The following is a 19,191-nucleotide window of genomic DNA, read 5'->3' as shown; positions in this document are numbered from 1 at the left end:
GTGAATGTCCTCACCATCCTCCTCTAATTAAGAGAACCTCACCAAGAATGCGTGATAATTAGGTTACAGAGCTGCATCCAGGTCTACATCATCTGTCTCGGGGAGGGGGTGGGGGGGTCCAACGCTCAGAGCATCCTCATCAGCCTCCTAAATGAATGCGTGCGTAGCCCACCTCGCCATCATCAAAACTGAACCCTGACAAATCTGTAGAACATTAGAGCACATTGAAAAAATCTGTAGCGCCTTATTCTGATTTGTACCTTCACGGGGAGAGAGCCACCCACAAACTCTTGAGTCAGACAAAGATGACATTCCATCCACCCGAACCCCACCAGCTCCCAGCACAGTCCTTTCAACAGACAAGTTACAAATTGAAGCCTGTTTTGGAAAAACTCCCCGTTTCTCAGTTCTCCATTCTGGTTTAAATGGATTGTTTTTTTAAGCACAATCTGTTTCTGCTGTTGCTTGTTTAGGAAATTAACCACTGATTTTTTTTAATCCAAAGGGTATGTAATGATTAAGAAAATGGTTTTCATGTGAGATGGTACTTTCATAAAGCGCATCTTTAATAAAGGACCATCTGATTTGGGGTGTTCCTGCTGGGTTTACAGAAGCAGGTTCTTTGCTTAAGGGGGTGAGGAAGTGGACTGGGGGATTTTGACAATAACCAACGCTTGGGGAGTGCCTGCTGCATACCGGGCCCTGGGTTAGGGGTTTACACGCGTGCTACCTCATTTAGTCCTCCCTGCAATGTTAGCCTGTAGCCTTGTATTAGCTGAAGAACATGGCATGAAGGCTCCCATATTTTAGGCTTTCTTTGACTGGGAGATGTGCTGGGTCAGATAGGGCGTCCTCCCGCTCCAAGCTGCACAGGGTAACTTAAGCCAACAGACCAGGGTGGTGTGTTTATAGAGCATATTAGGGGCGCATTCAGCGGGCAACATGAGATGAAACCCATGGCTGTCATCCTGTCCTCACTCCAGCTGTCTTTCACATTAATTAATGCTGAGCCTCCACGGTTTTTTTCCTTCATTTCTCAGTCTTTACAACCCTGAAAAAAACATTTTCTCCTTGGATAGAGTGGTCTGGCCCAGAGTAACACTTTGTGTTACTTAACCCCTGGGACAGTTGTGCTTTTCATGGGCTATTCCAGACTTTTCCACCCCAGCACAACTAGTTTCTATCGTGTCTTGAAAAGAGGTCCCCCCTACATAGTTCAAAACAATCTAATAGGCAGCATGCAAGCAGATTTGAGGAAAAGCTGAAATAAGAGAATGCTTCGGGAATAGTTGGGTATTCTAAAGGTTCTCCTCAGAAACTTTTGGGTGTCTTTAAGTTTTTGTTTCAATTTTTAATTATACAAGAAATGTTTGAATCCCTTCTCTTTAAAAAAACATTTAGAATATACCGGATAATACTCAAGTTCACTTTGATCATCACCTCTAATTCCTCTGTCTCCTCCTCTCTGCTTTCCGCAAGTAATTGCTGTTCTGACTCTGGGTATATCCTTGCAGATATTTACAAATATATAAGTGCCCATGGAAAATATGTAGTAACATTGTATATGTTTCTAATAAATGGTAATAACATGCAGTATATAACTTCCAGAAAACTTGCTTTCACTCAAATTTTTTTTTTTTGATGCATCCTTGGTAATACATGGAGGTCTGGTTCATTTCTTTCCATTGAGTTTAGTTTTCCATTGTATGAATATTCTACATTTTATTTCTCTAATTTCCTTTGGCTGGACAGCTAAATTGTTTCCGAACTTTTGCTATTTACAGACAGTTCTGTAATGAACATCTTTTTACATGTCCCTTGTTCACATGTATGGGTCTTTTTCCAGTTTAATATTTACTGTAGGGTAACATTACTTGAGTATGTTTCCTTTTATTTTTAATTTAGTTTTCTTTTAATCCAAGAAATCTAAGCATAGAGTTTAAAACCCATAGAGTTCTCCAAAGGAAAGTATTACGAAAAACAGCAGTCCCCAGCGACTTTCCACCCAACCCCACCCTCTCTTTCTGTGCAGAGGCAACAACTTTCAACTCTTGCTGATTCTTTGGGTCTTCACCTCCAAATTTCTAAGTAACCTGCTTCTGTGACCACATCTTGATTTTTTTGTTTTTCTGTTTTAGGCATGGTCTCTGGCTTCCCAAACTGGAAGATAAGACTTTAGCTCTCTTTTCTCACCCTTGCCTTTATCACACAAATGCAGACTTTCTCTTCACATCCTCCCAATATCAGTAAGTCATAATTTCAGCTTTATTGATAGAGAGGATTTGGCTTCTTCTAACTATGCAAATACTTGTCATAGGTAAGCCATTTTGTCTACAGTAATTACATTTCCTGTTTTGTGTGCTGGCATGGGACTTGACATTTTTCTGAATAAATCCTTTCAGAGGATAAGTCTGGATGGCCCCTTCCTCTTGCTTCCTGTCTAGTACACGGAGGGCTGGGCACAGGTGGTTAGGTATACAAACAGCCTCGCCAAGAAAGAATGTGCAATCCTGCAGAGGTGAAACGGTTTGGGTATGAGTAATGTGTGGAAACACCCCCAAACCCTTTTGCCAGGTCACACAACGATTCCCTGCTTGGCCCTGAAAAGTTTGTTCTCCCCACTTTCTCTTCGTTATTCATGGAGCGCTCTACCCTGCGACTTCCAGCCAGGATCCGGAGTGCTAAGCTTTGGCTGTTGGGGCCCTAATGAGATGTTTCACCTAATGGCTGTGTTCCTGGGCTTGATTCTTCACAGTTGTGTGTGTGAAGCTGAGATCACCAGCTACGGGTTTTTTCCTTTTTTTTTTTTTAAGGGTCAAGAAGGGTTTATGTCATTCATTATTTATTTTTATAATAGAAGTAATGCAGCCTCCTAGTAAAAAAATTCAACGGGGAAAAGAAGTGTATGGAGTGACAGGTCAAGGCCCCCTTTATTCCTCTCCCAATCCTGGCCCCTCCAATGCCTCCTCTGAAGCAGTGCTGCTCTGGAGCCAGATTACCTGGCTTCAAATCCCAGCACTCGCTAGCTGTGTGGCCTTGAGCAAGTTACTTGGTGAGCCTCAGTGCTCTCATCTGTGAAATAGGAAAATACTAGTGCTCACCTCAAAGAGTGTTGTGGGATTAAATGAGTTAATACTTAGAGAGTGGCACAGAGAAAGCACTTAACCAGGAATATTACTAAGTGTTGTCTCTCCTTTTAGATCAGTGGTTCTTTTTTTTTTTTTAACATCTTTATTGGAGTATAATTGCTCTACAATGGTGTGTTAGTTTCTGCTTTATAACAAAGTGAATCAGTTATACGCATACATATGTTCCCATATCTCTTCCCTCTTGCGTCTCCCTCCCTCCCACCCTCCCTATCCCACCGCTCTAGGTGGTCACAAAGCACCGAGCTGATCTCCCTGTGCTATGCGGCTGCTTCCCACTAGCTAGCTATCTTACGAGACCAGGGGCTCTTAACCTTGACTGCACATTGAAATAAAGTGGGGAGCTTTAAACTTTTCTGGTGCCTGGATCCCACCCTCAGCCATTCTGATTTTCTTGATCAGGGATATGGCCTGAGCATCAGGATTTGTAAATGCTCCTCAGATCATCACAGTGTGCAGCCCGGGTTGAGAACCATTGTGTGCCATATGCTCCGTATTTTCCACGTGTATCAGTTGGGATAGGTGAGGTTACGCTGCAGTAAAACACATCCCCCAAATCTCATCTATTTCTTTTTTTTTTTAACTGGAGTGTAATTGCTTTACAGTCTCATCTACTTCCTATTTATAGTACGTGTCCATTGTGGTCTGTTGCAGCTCTTTACTCTGGAACCCAAGCTAACCGAGTAGCTTTTATCTGGGACGTTTAGCTTTGTGAAGTGGGAAGAGAGCATGGTGAACCATGCACTAGCTCTTAAAGCTTTCAAGCAGAAGCAAAACATAACTTCTGCTCACATTTCATTGGCCAAAGCAAGTCATATGGTCACATCTGAGGTCAACAGGGAGCATCTATATCAGGGGGCAGCAGCCTTCTTCTGCAGGGGGCCAGATAGTATTTTAGGATCTGTAAGGACCTGTCACAACTACTTACCTCTGCCTTCAAAGCACAAAAGCAACTGTAGACAATACACTGTCCAAAAATGTAAAAATCACTCAGCTCGTGAGCCATTCAAAAACAGACAGCAGGCCGATCTGGCCCTCAGGCCATAGTTTGCCAGCCCCTGGTGTATATCATCTTCCTACGGGAAGAAGCTTTTCAGGATGGGACCCCAAATATGGGTAAAGAGTAATGCAGTCTACATGCTATGTATATAGAAAAGAGAAGGAGAGACAGAGACAGAGGGAGAGAGAATGGACCCTTTTATTGTGCACTGTGTTTTACACGCTGTACTGTGATACAACTTGCCTTTGTTCCTTAATACTATTTTTCTGGATGATTCTTTCATGTCAGGAGTTCGAGCATTACTCCATTTTTTTAATGGCTGCCTTGTTTTCCCGGGTATGGATGTACTACAGTGGGTTTCTTTGTTTGGTCTGGTTTGGCTGCATTGGGTCTTCATTGCTGCATGCGGGCTTTCTCTAGTTGCAGAGAGCGGGGGCTACTCTTCGATGCAGTGTGTGGGCTTCTCATTACGATGGTGGCTTCTCTTGTTGCGGAGCCTGGAGTCTAGGCACGTGGGCTTCAGTAGTTGTGGTGCGTGGGCTCAGTAGTTGTGGCCCGCAGGCTCAGTAGTTGTGGCACACGGGCTTAGTTGCTCTGCGACATGTGGAATCTTCCTGGACCAGGGATCGAACCTGGGTCCCCTACATTGGCAGGCGGATTCTCAACTACTGCACCACCAGGGAAGTCCCCTACAGTGGGTTTTGTTTATATGTTTGTTTTCGTAGTTAATCCTCTCTTGTTAGATAAAAGTGGTTTTTTAAATAGCTGGAGGAGGAGGGCTATAACCATAGAGCTATAGGGGAGAACCAACATCCCAGCGCTCCCGGTAGTTTATACATAGTTTATACTGCGTTCCCTGAAATCTCTCAGGCCTCCCTGGAAACACACATTCTCCAAGAGGCTCTCCTTTCCTACAGCCATTTCTGGTTCTTGCAACACTGAACACAGTTGCCATTCCAGGGGCATATTTGTGGGGGGAGATTTAAACACTGACGAGGGTAAATAGAAACGATGACAAAGTAGAAGTGCAATCTCAGAAGCTGTGCAACATTATCACCCTGACCCCACCCGGGGACACATCTTAGGCCGTGTGCTAGCCGTGCGGTTGAGGACAGACCGGATCCGCCATTCAGGGGTGGGCCGGGAGGAGAGGAGGCTGAGACGACAGCGACTCCACTTACTTGCGCTTTTCTCTGCTTCTTCCTAACAGGACACCACGGCGTCCGTGCGCATCGGCCTCATGATGGAAGAAATGATCTTCAACCTCGCAGATACACATCTGTTCTTCAATGACCTGGAGGTTTGGAATTGCTTGATTGCTCATTTCATTCCGTAGTTGCTGTATTTAATCACCTGCATCTGGTTTGGGGGCAGAGACACTGCCTTTTCTTTTTCCTTTTTTTTTCCCTTTTTCGTTTGGAGGCTTGAAACTTTTGCTCACAACCCCCAAGAAGGCACAAAACTGTGGCCAGCCATGGCTTATTGGAAACACACTTGACCGGATTCTCTCCCCACCTTCCCTCCCTACGGTTAATGGGCTTTTCTCTCTGCTCTAGTGGTGATGTCCACTGGCAGTTTTACTAATCCAATCAAGGCTGTGTAGTTTCTTCCTCCTGAAATTTGCTATTTAATAAAGTTTATTAAGGCAAATTAGTACAGATCCTCCTGGGTCAGGAATAATTAGCAGTGGGCCAGGATGGAAGCTTTTAAAAACAATTTACATTCTCCTGAAAACATGTTTTACAAAGAGAGAGAGAGAGAGTGAACAGTGGGACCGTGCGGATTTAAAGTATCTGCTCCTGTGCCCCTAAGCAAGTAGCAAGGGAGATAGGAAAAAGGGGGAGGGCAGCTTCAGAAATAAATTTAATTCGTTTGTTTATACCCAGCCTGTGTCAGAAAGATTGGGGAAGAATTTCAAATAGAAAACATATTTAAAATAGAGCTACTAAAGCAAAGGCAGAGGAATTGAAAGCCATGTAATGAATAAGGGTGAGGCATTGTACCAGAAAACGCCTGGCTCAGGCTAACTACAGCAGTTAAGTTGAGTCTCTCTGAGCTTCCTGGTAGACAAAGCAAGGAGGGAAATGCAGTGCACTACTTACCCCTAATGAAAGAGCAAGCAGCTTTCTCCAAGGTGAGGAAAGTTCTTTTGGTTGATAAGAGGATTAATGTGGGAATCTTCTAGCTCTGTAAATTATATTCTCGTTTTTGGTTTAACAGATTGAAAAATAAAGGCAACCTAAAATAAAACTGCATGTAAAAGAACAATTCTATTTATCCTAGTAGGAATATTTTTCTCTTAGAATCTGGAAAATCCCTGGGTACTCAACTGTGAAGTAGTAATATGAAGGCTATAAATTGCAAATCTGTCCTGGCCGACTGAGAGCATTACTCATTTATCGTCAGGAAAGGATACAGAGTTTCCTTCCCAGTCTGCAGTCCTAGAGTTCCAGAAAGGGAAATCCTTGCTGAAATGATCGATCTCGTGTTCCGTCCAATCTTGGCAAGCCGTTTGGGCCTCAGTCCTCCGATCTATGAAATGAGATTGATGCTCTCTGCCCAACATCTTTTTCAAAGAGAGGATTGAGATAGAAACTTGCTGAGGAAGAGGACTTCCCTGGTGGTCCAGTGGGTAAGACTCCATGCTCCCAACGCAGGGGGCTGGGGTTCAATCCCTAGTCAGGGAACTAGATCCTGCATGCATGCAGCAACCAAGAGTCTGCATGCCGCAACTAAGGCCCAGCACAGCCTAAATAAATAACTAAATATTTAAAAAAAAAAAAAAACTTGCTGAGAAAGAAAGCTTTGGAGTAGTGGAGAATGCCAGTAGCATCAAGGCCCAAAACTATCTCTTTAGCCAAAAGCAATGTGCAAGCTCCCTTTACAAAGTTCTCTTATGTCTTGGGGGGAAAAAAAGAGAGAGAGAGAACTTAAATTTTTAAATTAAAAAAAAAAAAACATGGCAATTGAATTCAGCAAGTATTATGGAGCCTAATGTAGTAAAGACTCAGCTGATTGCACATAGCAAAACCCAACTTGCTTTAGCAAAAAATGGAAATAATTGGCCCTTGTAGCTGAAAAGTCCAGGGTAGATGTAGTTTTTCCCTGTCTCCTGCTTAGAATGTCACTTTTGTGCAAGGAGGGACGACGTCTGTCTGATTCACCCTAAATCCCCAGGGACCAGGCAGTAAACAACCAAACAAATCCATAAACAAGCTTGCTTGTGGTAGTGAAAAGGACGTGAAGAAAATAAAACAATCAGATGTGATCGTGAGTGTTGGGGGTGAGGGAGTAGGGTAGGAGGACAGCATTCTCGAGGGCATCAGGGAAGGCATCTCGAGGATGTGGCGCTTGAGCCAAGGCCTGAATGATGACAGGAGCCAGCCAGCTGGAGACCAAGGGAGGTGGGATCAGCAGGTGCAAAGGCCCTGAGGTGAGAACTAGTGTGATATCATCAAGGATCGGCAAGAAGGACAGGTGAGGGCAGTGAGTGAGTGAAAGCAGGGGGGCGACTGGGAGGGATGAGTCTGGAGAGGGAGGCGTGAGCCAGACACGAGCCACAGACATCAGAGTTGGACAACCATGGGGCGAGGGAGCATGAAACGGGAAGAGCCACATGACCTGATTAATGTTTTAAAATGACCACTCTGGTTGCTGCATGCAGATCAGGCAGTAGGATGGGAAAGGTAGAGACAGGGGGACCAGCAAAGAGATACTTCCAAGCAAAAGGTGAAAAATGGGTTGGATCAAGATGGGAAGACGACGTGGGCTCCGGGAGAATGGCAGGAAAGCTGAGAGGCCTTGCTGACGGGTTGGATGTGGGGGATGAGAGGAGAGAGGAGCCAAGAGGGGCTCCTGGGCTTGGCCTGACCTGGGTGATGGGGCTGTTTTCTGTGATGGGGTAGACGGGAGAATCCATCCTTCTGTTGTGGGCACATGAGGTCGGAGGTGTCTGGGACACCCCAGTGAAATACCAAATCGACAGGCAGATACGCAAGTTTGAAGCCCTCACGCAGTGACAGTGGTAGATACATAGTCAGCACTTTGTCCGTCTTGTTGAACCTGAGGCTCAGAGCCAGGTATTTTTTAGACTGGTGTGTGTCCAAGCCCATGTCTTCAGAACCTTGCCCCCTCTGCTGTTCTTCGCTGACCCCAAAGTCAAAGTCGCACCTCTTGGAAAAGGATCTTAATTACCAGCTGGAGCTACTCAGGGAAGCCAGTTTGTTTTTATTCTCTACATTTTTTTTCCAAAATGTCCCCAGTGCCAGAAGCCCTGAGGGCACCTCAGCAGAATTGAAACCATGTTATACGATGCAGAAGTTAAGACACAAGTGAAAACATATTGCTTGCTGGTGTGGGGAGCCCCCGTCAAAATCTGAAGAGCAGCCCGGTGGAGCTCCCCAGGGAGGCCCTTCGGGGCTGGAGCCTGGCTCCTGCGTGGATGGTCAGATGATGGGGTTTAGGGAACGAAGTCAGATCCCCTTCTGCTCTGAGTCTGCAGGGCCATCTCTAAATAAGATCAGCTCCCACAAGCAGCAGCGATTTATGGAGAGTTTAGCATTCACCAGGCCCTGCTCTAAGTGCTGTGGATTCAGTGGCAAAAAAACAAAAAATGAAAAAAAAAAAAAAAACACAGCAAGATTCCCCCACCCTGGAAGCATTGACCTTCCAGTTGGGGAAGCAGACCATAAACAATTGAATATAAACTGTCAGATAAAGTGCTCCAAAGAGAGGCCAGCAGAGCTGGAGGAGATGGTCCCAGGGACTGTTTGCCTTGGTAAAAGCAGGTGAGGCTTCTGTGACACTGGAGCAGAGACCTGAAGGAGGTAAGGGAGAGGACCACGTGGGCATCTAGGCAGAGAGTGTGCCAGAGAGAGAGAACAGCAGAGGCCCTGGGGCGTGGTCAGAGTTGGCACGTTCCAGGAACAGGAAGGAGAGCCCAGTGAGCTAGAGCAAAAGAGCAGGAAGGACTGTGGAGGGCAGTTTGGGGGAGGGGAGACAGATCATGTGGGGCCTCTGGGCCATCATAAGGCTCTGGGTAACATTCTAACAGTGACCAGAAGCTATTGGAGGATTTAGAACAGGGGAGCAACAGGACCTGACTCACCGTTCAGAGGCTCCCTCTGGCGGCCGGGTGGAGAACAGACCAAAGGGGGGCAATGGTGGAAGCAGGTGTTTTGCATTAGATCGTTCCTGGACTGAAAGGTGAAAGTGCTCATGAGGCAGGGATTCCATGAGGAGGACTGGTCAGAGACAAAGTAGGTGCCAAGTTCAGCTGTATCTCAGGACTTTAGGGATGTGTGTCCAGAGTTTACAGCAAGTGTCTGCTAATCAGTTCAGTCTGCCTTTGAGTCCTGGCTCCACCATCTCCTGGCTGTGTGACCTGTGCAAGTCACTCCACCTCCTTGAACCTCGGTTTTCTCATCTGTTAAATGGGTAGAAGAAAAGCCCCTAACTTCCAGGGTCGTCAGGATGATGGGAGATACACGGAAGCAGTCAGCAGAGAGCCTGGCACACGGTACATTCCCAAGGGATGGGCCTCCCCACCAGAGGGCTGCATGTGCCACTGGGACTGTGCAAGGGGGGTTTACATGGTACAGGGGCAAATTGTTTAATTTAAATCATTATATGTTTACTGTATGATGAGCTAGAAAAGGTAACTAGGTTGCCCAATCCCCGATTTTACCATAATTCAGTAACAATACATGTAATGCAGAGATAGGGCAAAGATTATGACAGTGGTGAGCAACCTGGCCCTAAATGACAGCAAGTTGCTGGAGTTTGGGCATAAATATTGACAATTACCCGGCCAACTTGCCTTTGTGCGAGAGCTGCTTCTTTTGCAGTAAAATCCAGGGCAGAGGACCCTCACCTGAAAGGTCAGCTAGGTTGTGGAGCAAGGGTGGAGGTTTAATTGAAATTCACACAGCTGCCGCTTGGGAGCTCATGAAAGCATCCTCGGGCTCACTCAACTGCGCATGTGCCACTGCCAAAGTCAGGCCGGAGCCGGCTGAGTGGAGGTGCCCGGGAGCAGTCCTCTTGGGTTTGATTTCGGGGCTCAGTGTGCAGCGGGGGAGGCGATGCCATCCATCCTCGTGGCCCCTGCGTGAAGAGGTGAGTGGGGGAAAGCAGGGCACATTCAGGCGAGGGACAGCCCCGTCCTCGCCTTCCCGTCTTCCCTCGTTCTCAGAGATCAGGCTCTCCATGTCTGCAACCTCGTTATCGTCAAGTGGGGGAGGGTGAGTTTGGAAATGGGAGGGAAGTGTGGGTTATCACACGAAGGGGAAGAACGGTCGGCTCCTAGCAGTCGGGGCCAGGGGGGCCACATAACCCAGTACTTTGTACAGCCTTGTACGACGAGGAATCATTCCACGCAAAATGCCGGGGCACCCCGTTGAGAAACGCTGCACCAAGCCCTTGAGAGTAGTCAATCAGCTGCACCATATTTATGGATCACCTAGCGTACGGCACAATCCAGGCTTCATGTAACTTGCTTTTACGTGAAAACAAAATTTTTTTGTTGTTAAACTTACAGTTTTTCTCTTATTAGTGTTTTAGGGGGAAAATGACTAGCATATTATGCCAGTGATTTCATAGGTGATATTGCTTAGGATGAAACTAAGGTTTTATTTTTTGTTTGTTTTATTGAAGTATAGTTGATTCACAATGTTGTGTTAGTTTCTGATGTACAGCAAAGTGATTCAGTTATACATATATATTTTTTCATATTCTTTTCCATTATGGTTTATTACAGGATATTGAATATAGTTCCCTGTGCTATACATAAATCCTTGTTGTTTAATTTATATATAGTGGTGTGTATCTGTTAATCCCAAACTCCTAATTTATCCCCCCATTTCCGCTTTGGTGACTACATGTTTGTCTTCTATCAGTATGACTGTGAGTCTGTTTCTCTTTTGTCAATAAGTTCATTTGTGTCATATTTTGGATTCCACATATAAGTGATATCATATGGTATTTGTCTTTCTGTGTCTGACTTACTTCACTTAGTGTGATAATCTCTAGGTCCACCCATATTGCTGCAAATGGCATTATTTCATTCTTTTTATGGCTGAGTAGTATTCCATTGTATATATGTGCCACATCTTCTTTATCCGTTCATCTGTTGATGGACACTTAGGTTGCTTCCATGTCTTGGCTGTTGTAAATAGCACTGCAGTGAACATTGGGGTGCATGTGTCTTTTCAAATTGAGTTTTCTCCGATACATGCTCAGGAGTGGGATTGCTGGATCATATGGCAACTCAATTTTTAGTTTTTTAAGGAACCTCCATACTGTTCTCCATCGTGGCTGCACCAATTTACATTCCCACCAACAGCGTACGAGGGTTCCCTTTTCTCCGCACCCTCTCCAGCATTTGTTATTGTAGACCCTTTAATGATGGCCACTCTGACCAGTGTGAGGTGATCCCTCATTGTAGTTTATGTTTCCCTAATAATTAGAAGCTACGGTTTTAAACGTTTAAAAAGGAAAGTTGATTGAAAGGGGTATGATAGGGTGCATCTCAAATAGTAGTGGTGAATATTGTTTGAGAAATTGTCTCAGTGTTACCAATTATGTTTCAGTCATTTAAATCTCTGTGTGATAGAAAATGTGTCTCTTACGGAAGGTCACAGTCAAAACCACTTGAAAGCCAATGCTCTAGAGCCCTAGGGATGTCTGTGTTCTATTCTGCACTGTCCAGTACAGTAACCACTGGCCACATGTGGTTATTGAGCACTTGAAATATGGCTAGTGTGACCGAGGCATTGAATTTTTAATTGTATTTAATTTTAAATAATTTTAATGTAATTAGCCACATGTGGCTGGTGGCTATCATATTGGACATTCATTGTACTTATTGTAGAAAGTTCTATGAGACAGTGAAGCTCTGGAACCCTAAATCTGTAAGACATGACCTACATTTTCAGTTAGGATGATGATGATGATAATAATAGTAACAGTAATCACAGCTGATATTTACTGAGTACTTACTAGGTACCAGGCACTGTTTTGTGCAGTTTACATGTATTAACTTGTTTAATCTTCACTATTATTATCCCTATTGTCTCAGTCTGCTCAGGCTCCCATAACAAAACATCACAGACTGTATGGCTTAACACAACAGAAATTAATTTTCTTACCATTCTAGAGGCTAGAAGTCCCAGATTAAGGGGCTGGCAAATGTGGTTTCTGGTGAGAGCTCTGTTCCTGGCTTGTAGAGGCCACCTTCTCACTGGGTCTCCACATGGCCTTTCCTCAGTGTGTGTACAAGGAGAGGGAGAGAGGAAGGGAGAGAAAAAGCATGTGCTAGCCAGCTCTGGTGTCTCTTTTTATTAGGACACTAATCCTATCAGATCAGGGCACCACCGTTATGACCTCACATAACCTTAATTACTTCCTTAGAGGCCGCCTCTCCAAATACAACCACCTGAGTGTTTGTGCTTCCACATATGAATTTGGGGAGGACACAAACACTCAGTCCATAACACCCATTTTACAAATGAAGAAACTGAGGCACAGAGAAGTTAAGCGAACAGCCCAAAGTCACACAGTTGGCAGTGGCAGTATTCAGACCCAGGCAGCCTGGCTCCAGGGCCCTTGCACTTATCCACTGTGCTGTGCCGCCTCCCCCAGGAGAACGGTTGCCATCTGGCTGAGAAAGAAGATTCCCAACAGGAAATCTAGACTCTACAGTGCTGTAGACAGTGGGTTCAAAGGGAGAAGGAGAGCAGGGAGGATTGGTGCAGCCAGGAAGCCTAGAGGAAGATGAGCAAGGTCTGACAGCAAGAGGACGAGAAATTCCCAGTGTAAACGAAGAAGACAGAGATGAAAAACTCCTCCGTGAATTATCATGTCTTCCTCACATCGTATATGCAAAAAAAAAAGTCACACAAATAACAGCAACCTAAACCACACTACACTACTACGGCACCCTCCTCCCCCCTGCAAGGGGAACAAAGCAATAAACAAAGGATCTGAATGCATTTCTAGAAATAAGGATGTGGACTGAGGTTGGAGCCGAGGGGGGGCACAGGTGAGAATAATAAACCCAATCACAGCAACAGCTGACATGTCCTGAGAGCTCACTGTGCGCCAGGCAGTGCCCGAAGGGCTCACCTGCATGCCTTCATTTAACCTTTCCAACGGTCACAGAAGGTAGATACTGTTACGTATCCCCATTTCAGAGATGGGAAAACTGAGGCACGGAGAGGTTAACTTGCCCAGGGCTGACACGTATTGAGCTCTTACCCTGTGCCAAGCATCACACGTGCATTTTCTCACTGAAATCTCACAAGTACCATGGAAAGGGAGATTTTTTTTTTTAATCTCTATTTTACATATGAAGAATGAAGCCCAGGGAGGTCATTTTTCAAGGGTCACAGAGCTAGTAAGAGTAGAGTGGAGATCTGATCCCAGGCCAAGCTGACTTCTAGGCTGGGACATTTATCTTTCACAGAAGATACAATTATTTATTTATTTATTTATTTACTTACTTACTTTATTTATTGCTGCGTTGGGTCTTAGTTGCTGTGTGCGGGCTTTCTCTAGTTGCCCCGAGGTGGGGCTACTCTTTGTTGCAGTGTGCGGGCTTCTCATTGCAGTGGCTTCTCTTGTTGTGGAACATGGGCTCTAGGCACGCAGGTGCAGTAGTTGTGGCTTGCGGGCCCTAGAGCGCAGGCTCAGTAGCTGTGGCACACCGGCTTCGTTGCTCCGCAGCATGTGGGATCTACCCAGACCAGGGATGGAACCCGTGTCCCCTGCATTGGCAGGCGGATTCTCAACTGCTGCGCCACCAGGGAAGTCCCAAAGATACAGTTTTGAGATGAACAGTGAATTGGAGAAGGAATACGGGTCCACAGAGTGGGTGGAAGAAAAGAGTCCTTCATAAGAAACAAAATCAACCTAAAGGTTTTGACAGAAGGTATCCCTGGCCCGAATCAGGCATGGCCAGGCTGGAGGGTGGGCTGGAGGGGGAGCATTTCAAGATGCTGCCAGAGCTTTGGGACGGATCATGCTGGAGGGACTCAGAAGTGGCTGGAATCTGGGCAGGCCGTGGCCGCCTGCCTGACACCTGGGCCTGATTGCTGAGCGTCTGATTTACAGTTCTGCAGCAGCTGTCAGGGAGAATAATACTTCACCGTGTCAGCGCTGAGCTGCTCTCCAAGACGTCCTGCCCAACTGACCATTAATGCAACACAGTCCACAGCCTGTTTAGTGCTCTTCAGATAAGTTAAACATTTAAACAACACGAGAAAGACAGCCCAGGTTTCCCTCCCAGGGAGCAGGCCCCTCTCTGGCTAGTCTAGAGGCAGCATTAAGCACTCTCACTTTTAAAATATACCTGCCTCGGGGGCTTCCCTGGTGGCACAGTGGTTGAGGGTCCGCCTGCCGATGCAGGGGACACGGGTTCGTGCCCCGGTCCGGGAAGATCCCACATGCCATGGAGCGGCTGGGCCCGTGAGCCATGGCTGCTGAGCCTGCGCATCTGGAGCCTGTGCTCTGCAACGGGAGAGGCTGCAACAGTGAGAGGCCCACGTACCGCAAAAATAAAATAAAATAAAATAAAATATACCTGCCTTGAAGGAGAAGGAGTGGGCAGGGAGTCCATCTGGGCTTGGATGAGAGTCATTTTTCTAAAGCAAATTTGTCAACAATTTCCTTTCTGCATTCCTGTCTCCAGGCAGCCAAGGACAAAAAGTAATGGGATCAGACCACAGCAGAGCAGGTTGGGAAAACCCCGGCTGTCACCAGCATAATCAGAAGGGATTTTGATGGGTATTTGTCACCAGGCTTACTGTTCAGAAACAAGCAAGGATGAGAATAGTAAGGATCAAAACCTGTGGGGTGCAGGCAAAGGCTGATCCAGACAGCCTTAAATTACATTTATTAGAAAACCAGGAAAATTAATAAGAACTGGTAATTGAAAAGATCATTAAGGTAGAAAGCCTTTGGCAAGCATGAACAAGAAGAAAAAGAGGGAGAAGAAGAGATCAGTAACCAATATCCAGAATGAAAGGGTGGACATTATTATAGGTTCAGGGGAGATTCTTTTTTTTTTTTTTTATTATGAGAATACCATGAGCAGTATTGTTCCAATGAACTTGAAAACCTGGATGAAGTTGACCCTTTTCAGAAAGATGTAAATTATCAAAATTAACCCAAGGGGAAATGTTTTAAATAAATAAACCAGTGACCATGAGAAATTGAAATCGTAGTTAAAGGTGTACAGCTCTAACAAAGGCACCAGGTCCAGCTCATTTTAAACAAGGGTTCCACCAAACATTCAAGGAAAGGATAAATAAATCCCATCCTGCACAAACTGCAGAGCAAAGAAAAGGTGGGATGCCCTCATGCATTTCAGGAGACTAATGTTACCTTGAAACTAAATCTGGACTTTGAGCACATGACAAAAGGATAAATCACTGTCATCACTGATGAAAGATGGGAACGCTCCTGCAATCCCACAGATACCTTCACCCAGGCCCTGTGACCCTTTATGTAAGTTCCACTTGGCCCTGTCCGAGCTTCAGTTTCCACACTGGTGAAAGGAGTGGTCTGGACTATAATCGGTATCATTTTTAGGCCAGCCACATGCCTCATTGCACACCTGCAAGTGGATGCATTACCCATATTTCATAATTTTTTAAAAATCCAGGACTTCCCTGGTGGCACGGTGGTTAAGACTCCGCGCTCCCAATGCAGGGGGCCTGGGTTCGATCCCTGGCAAGGGAACTAGATCCCACATGCATGCCACAACTAAGGAGCTGGCAGGCCACAACTAAGGAGCCTGCGAGCCACAACTAAGGAGCCTGCCACAACCAAGGAGTCTGCCTGCTGCAACTAAGACCTGGCACAACCAAATAAATAAATAAATATATTTTTTTAAGTCCTGGAGACCTTGGTCTGTTGCCCAAGAGGGCCCAGAAGCAATGACACTCCTGCAGCAACTCGCACATCCAGCATCCAGATCATGACTTCAAAACACCATTTTCCAGTGAATGGAACCAGGGCTCCTTGGAGAAGTGACTGATTCTAGGGCTGGGACAGAGAAGTTACATGATAAACATGGAGCATCTTATAGTACCAAAAACTAAAGAAGTGCTCAAAAAACCCCGTGATGATGGGGTATGTCAAAGGGACACAAGTGCTGACTGGAAGGGTTCCCAGTGGCCAGAGCTGGAACACTTTGAGTACTAAAACAAATAACATAGTATTCAACCCCAAATATAAAATAAGTACCCATGAGTCCATACTGACACAGATGAATGATTGAATAAATAAGTGGAGGAGAACAGACAAATCTCCCATACAGAAAAATTCAAAATAATTTATGTAGCTACTCTACCCTTTACTGTGAGCTTTGCATAGTTTCTTCCTTCCAAAGAGTATACTATGGAAAGGTGGGGGGAGAGTAACTTTACAGTAGAGAAGCCTGAGGAACACTACCTGAGCCAGGTGATCAAGGTCAACATCAACAGTGATGTCATGTTGACAGTAAGTACCCTTGTGATGTGATGAGAGTGGCACTTTTACCTCTGTGATCTTCCTCACCAAAACCCGTAACTCCAGTCTAACCATGAGAAAAACATCAGACAAATCCCAGTTGAGACATTCTGCAAAATACCTGACGAGTACTCCTTTAAACTGTCACTAAAACCAAGGAAAGTCTGAGGAACTATCACAACCCAGAAGAACCTAAGGAGACAAGGTGACAAAATGTAATGTGGTACCCCAGATGGGATCCTGAAAGAGAAAAAGGACGGCAGTAGAAAGACTGAATAAAGAATTGACATCAGTTCATAATAATATAGTGATATTTATTAGTTGTGACAAATATACTATTTGAATATAAGATGTTAACAATAAAAGATATATGGGAACACTCTACTGTATTCACAATTTTTCTGTAAATCTAAAACTATTCTAAAATTAAAAGTTTATTACAGGTGGTGCAGTGGTTAAGAATCCACCTGCCAATGCAGGGAAAACGGGTTTGATCTCTGGTCCGGGAAGATCCCACATGCCACGGAGCAACTAAGCCCGTGCGCCACAACTACTGAGCCTGCGCTCTAGAGCCCGCGAACCACAACTACTGAGCCCGCGCGCCACAACTACTGAAGCCCACGCGCCTAGAGCCCGTGCTCCGCAACAAGAGAAGCCCGTGCACCACAATGAAGAGTAGCCCCCGCTCGCTGCAACTAGTGAAAGCCCGCGTGCAGCAATGAAGACCTGATGCAGCCAAAAAAAAAAAAAAAAAAAAAGTTTATTACAAAAAAAAACACTGGAGACTCACAGGTATCTAGTAACTTTCCCAAGATCACACACCTAGGGAACAGCGGGGCTGGCACTGGAGCCCAGGGATGGGCATTTGAAGCCCAACTACAACATCAAGGACGTGTGAAACTGAATGTCTCTACCCTAGTTCCCTTCTGCCCCGCTTCCTGAGATGCATTCATGTGTAGCATCCTGACGTGTCTTTGGAATTTGGACTGAAGACTGCAGTGTCCTGCTTTGCTTCTAAATTGCTTCATCAGCAGAGCTGACCATCCATGAACCTCTGTCGGTGGTGAACTCAATTCAGTTTGGGCCTATGGAATTCAAACTAGTAATACTAATGATAATTAAGGCAAACGTGTATGTGGCATTTTCTGTGGGCGAGGGGCTTTTCAAAATGCTTTACCTGTATTGATTCGTTCAATCCTTACAAAACCCTATGTGGGCAGGACCATTCTATAGCTCAATTACAGACAAGGAAGTTGAGAGTCACGAAGATTAGTACCTTGTCCAAGTCCATTCTGTTAGTAAGCAGAGTCAGAATTTGACCCAGATCCCAGAGTCTGTGCTCTTAACTGCTGTACTCTCTGACCTTGCAAAAAAAACAGTTAATAAAAAAAAAAAAAAAAAAAAAAGGCACTACCTTTAGGGTTTCCCAGTTTAGCAGGTGAAAGAAGAAATCGGCCATTATATCAGGCCTAGATTAACCCTACAGGCCCCACGAAGTGTGGAAGCACAGAAACATTTGTCCTGACATGGCATAGAGTTGGGGCAGTTTTTGCAAAGGCAGTGACATCGACAAACCTTCGCAGGCTTTTCATAGATGGAAAGAGAAGGGAAAAGCATTCAAAACAGAAGGAACAGTAAATGCAAAGGCCCTGGGGCAAGAGCATGAGGGTTGTTGAAGGACTAGCAGGGGCTGCTGTGTGTGCGGTGCAGTGAGAGAGGGGTGGGAGACAGTGGGGAGAGAGTGATGAGTGGGAGGGTGTGCAGACAAGTGGGGCCCAAGTCACGGTGAGGACTGTGTTTTCACTTGGAGGGAGGTGGGAGCCGTTATGGGGTTTTGGGCAGGGGAGGGACAGGATGTGACTTAGGGTTTAGCAGGATCCCTCTGGCTGCTGGACGGAGACTAGGCTGGCAAGATGGGGGGTGGACAGGGTAAAAGCAGGGAGAGTGAGGAGGTGACTGTAATAGTCTGAGTCAGGGCTCAGTTAACTTTTTCTGTAAGGAGCCAGAGAGTACATATTTTAAGCTCTGTGTCTCTGTCTCAACTACTCAGTTCTCCCGTTGTAGGACAAAATCAGCCCTAGACAGTATGTAAATCAATGAGCATGGCTGTGTTCCAATAAAACTTTATTTACACAAACAGCGGGCAGGCCAGATTTAGCCCCCAGGTCATAGTTTGCCACCCTCTGGGGTAGGTGGCACGTAATGATGGCTTAGACCATGGTAGGAGCAGCAGAGGAGCCTCTCTTTTCCGGGGACATAAGAAGTACCTTGAGGACAAGAGTCAGGTTAGTCCCAAAACCTCCCCTCTCTTGACCCAAGCATCCTCTGATGCTGTTCCGGGCCCACAGGAGACATTTTTATAAGTTAGTCTTAGGATGGATGGATCTTTGCAAGCACAGGCTCTGGAGGCAGACAGCCTCCTGGGCTCCTCCTCACCTTCATTTTATGGCCTCAGAAGTTTTCTGGGGTAACAAAGTACCCAGACTGGGTGACTTAAACAACAGAAACTTCCTGTCCTGCAGGTCTTGAGACCAGAAG

At 45.6% G+C, this 19,191-nt stretch overlaps 1 protein-coding gene across 4 annotated transcripts in view; it reads left to right on the top strand.

The window, feature by feature from the left end:
• EYA2 (EYA transcriptional coactivator and phosphatase 2) overlaps positions 1 to 19,191 on the top strand; it is a 260,087-nt gene that overhangs the window by 217,417 nt on the left and 23,479 nt on the right. For all 4 annotated transcript variants that reach the window (XM_082645804.1, XM_082645806.1, XM_082645805.1 and 1 more), the window contains one exon: positions 5,357 to 5,446. In XM_082645804.1, the coding sequence (XP_082501930.1) occupies positions 5,357 to 5,446 (90 nt within the window). The remainder of the gene's footprint in view (positions 1 to 5,356; positions 5,447 to 19,191) is intronic.

This window comes from Mesoplodon mirus (genome assembly GCF_964341445.2).
Source record: "Mesoplodon mirus genome assembly, chromosome: 15".
Lineage (NCBI taxonomy): Eukaryota > Metazoa > Chordata > Mammalia > Artiodactyla > Ziphiidae > Mesoplodon > Mesoplodon mirus.
This window is presented reverse-complemented; position numbering and strand designations above follow the sequence as displayed.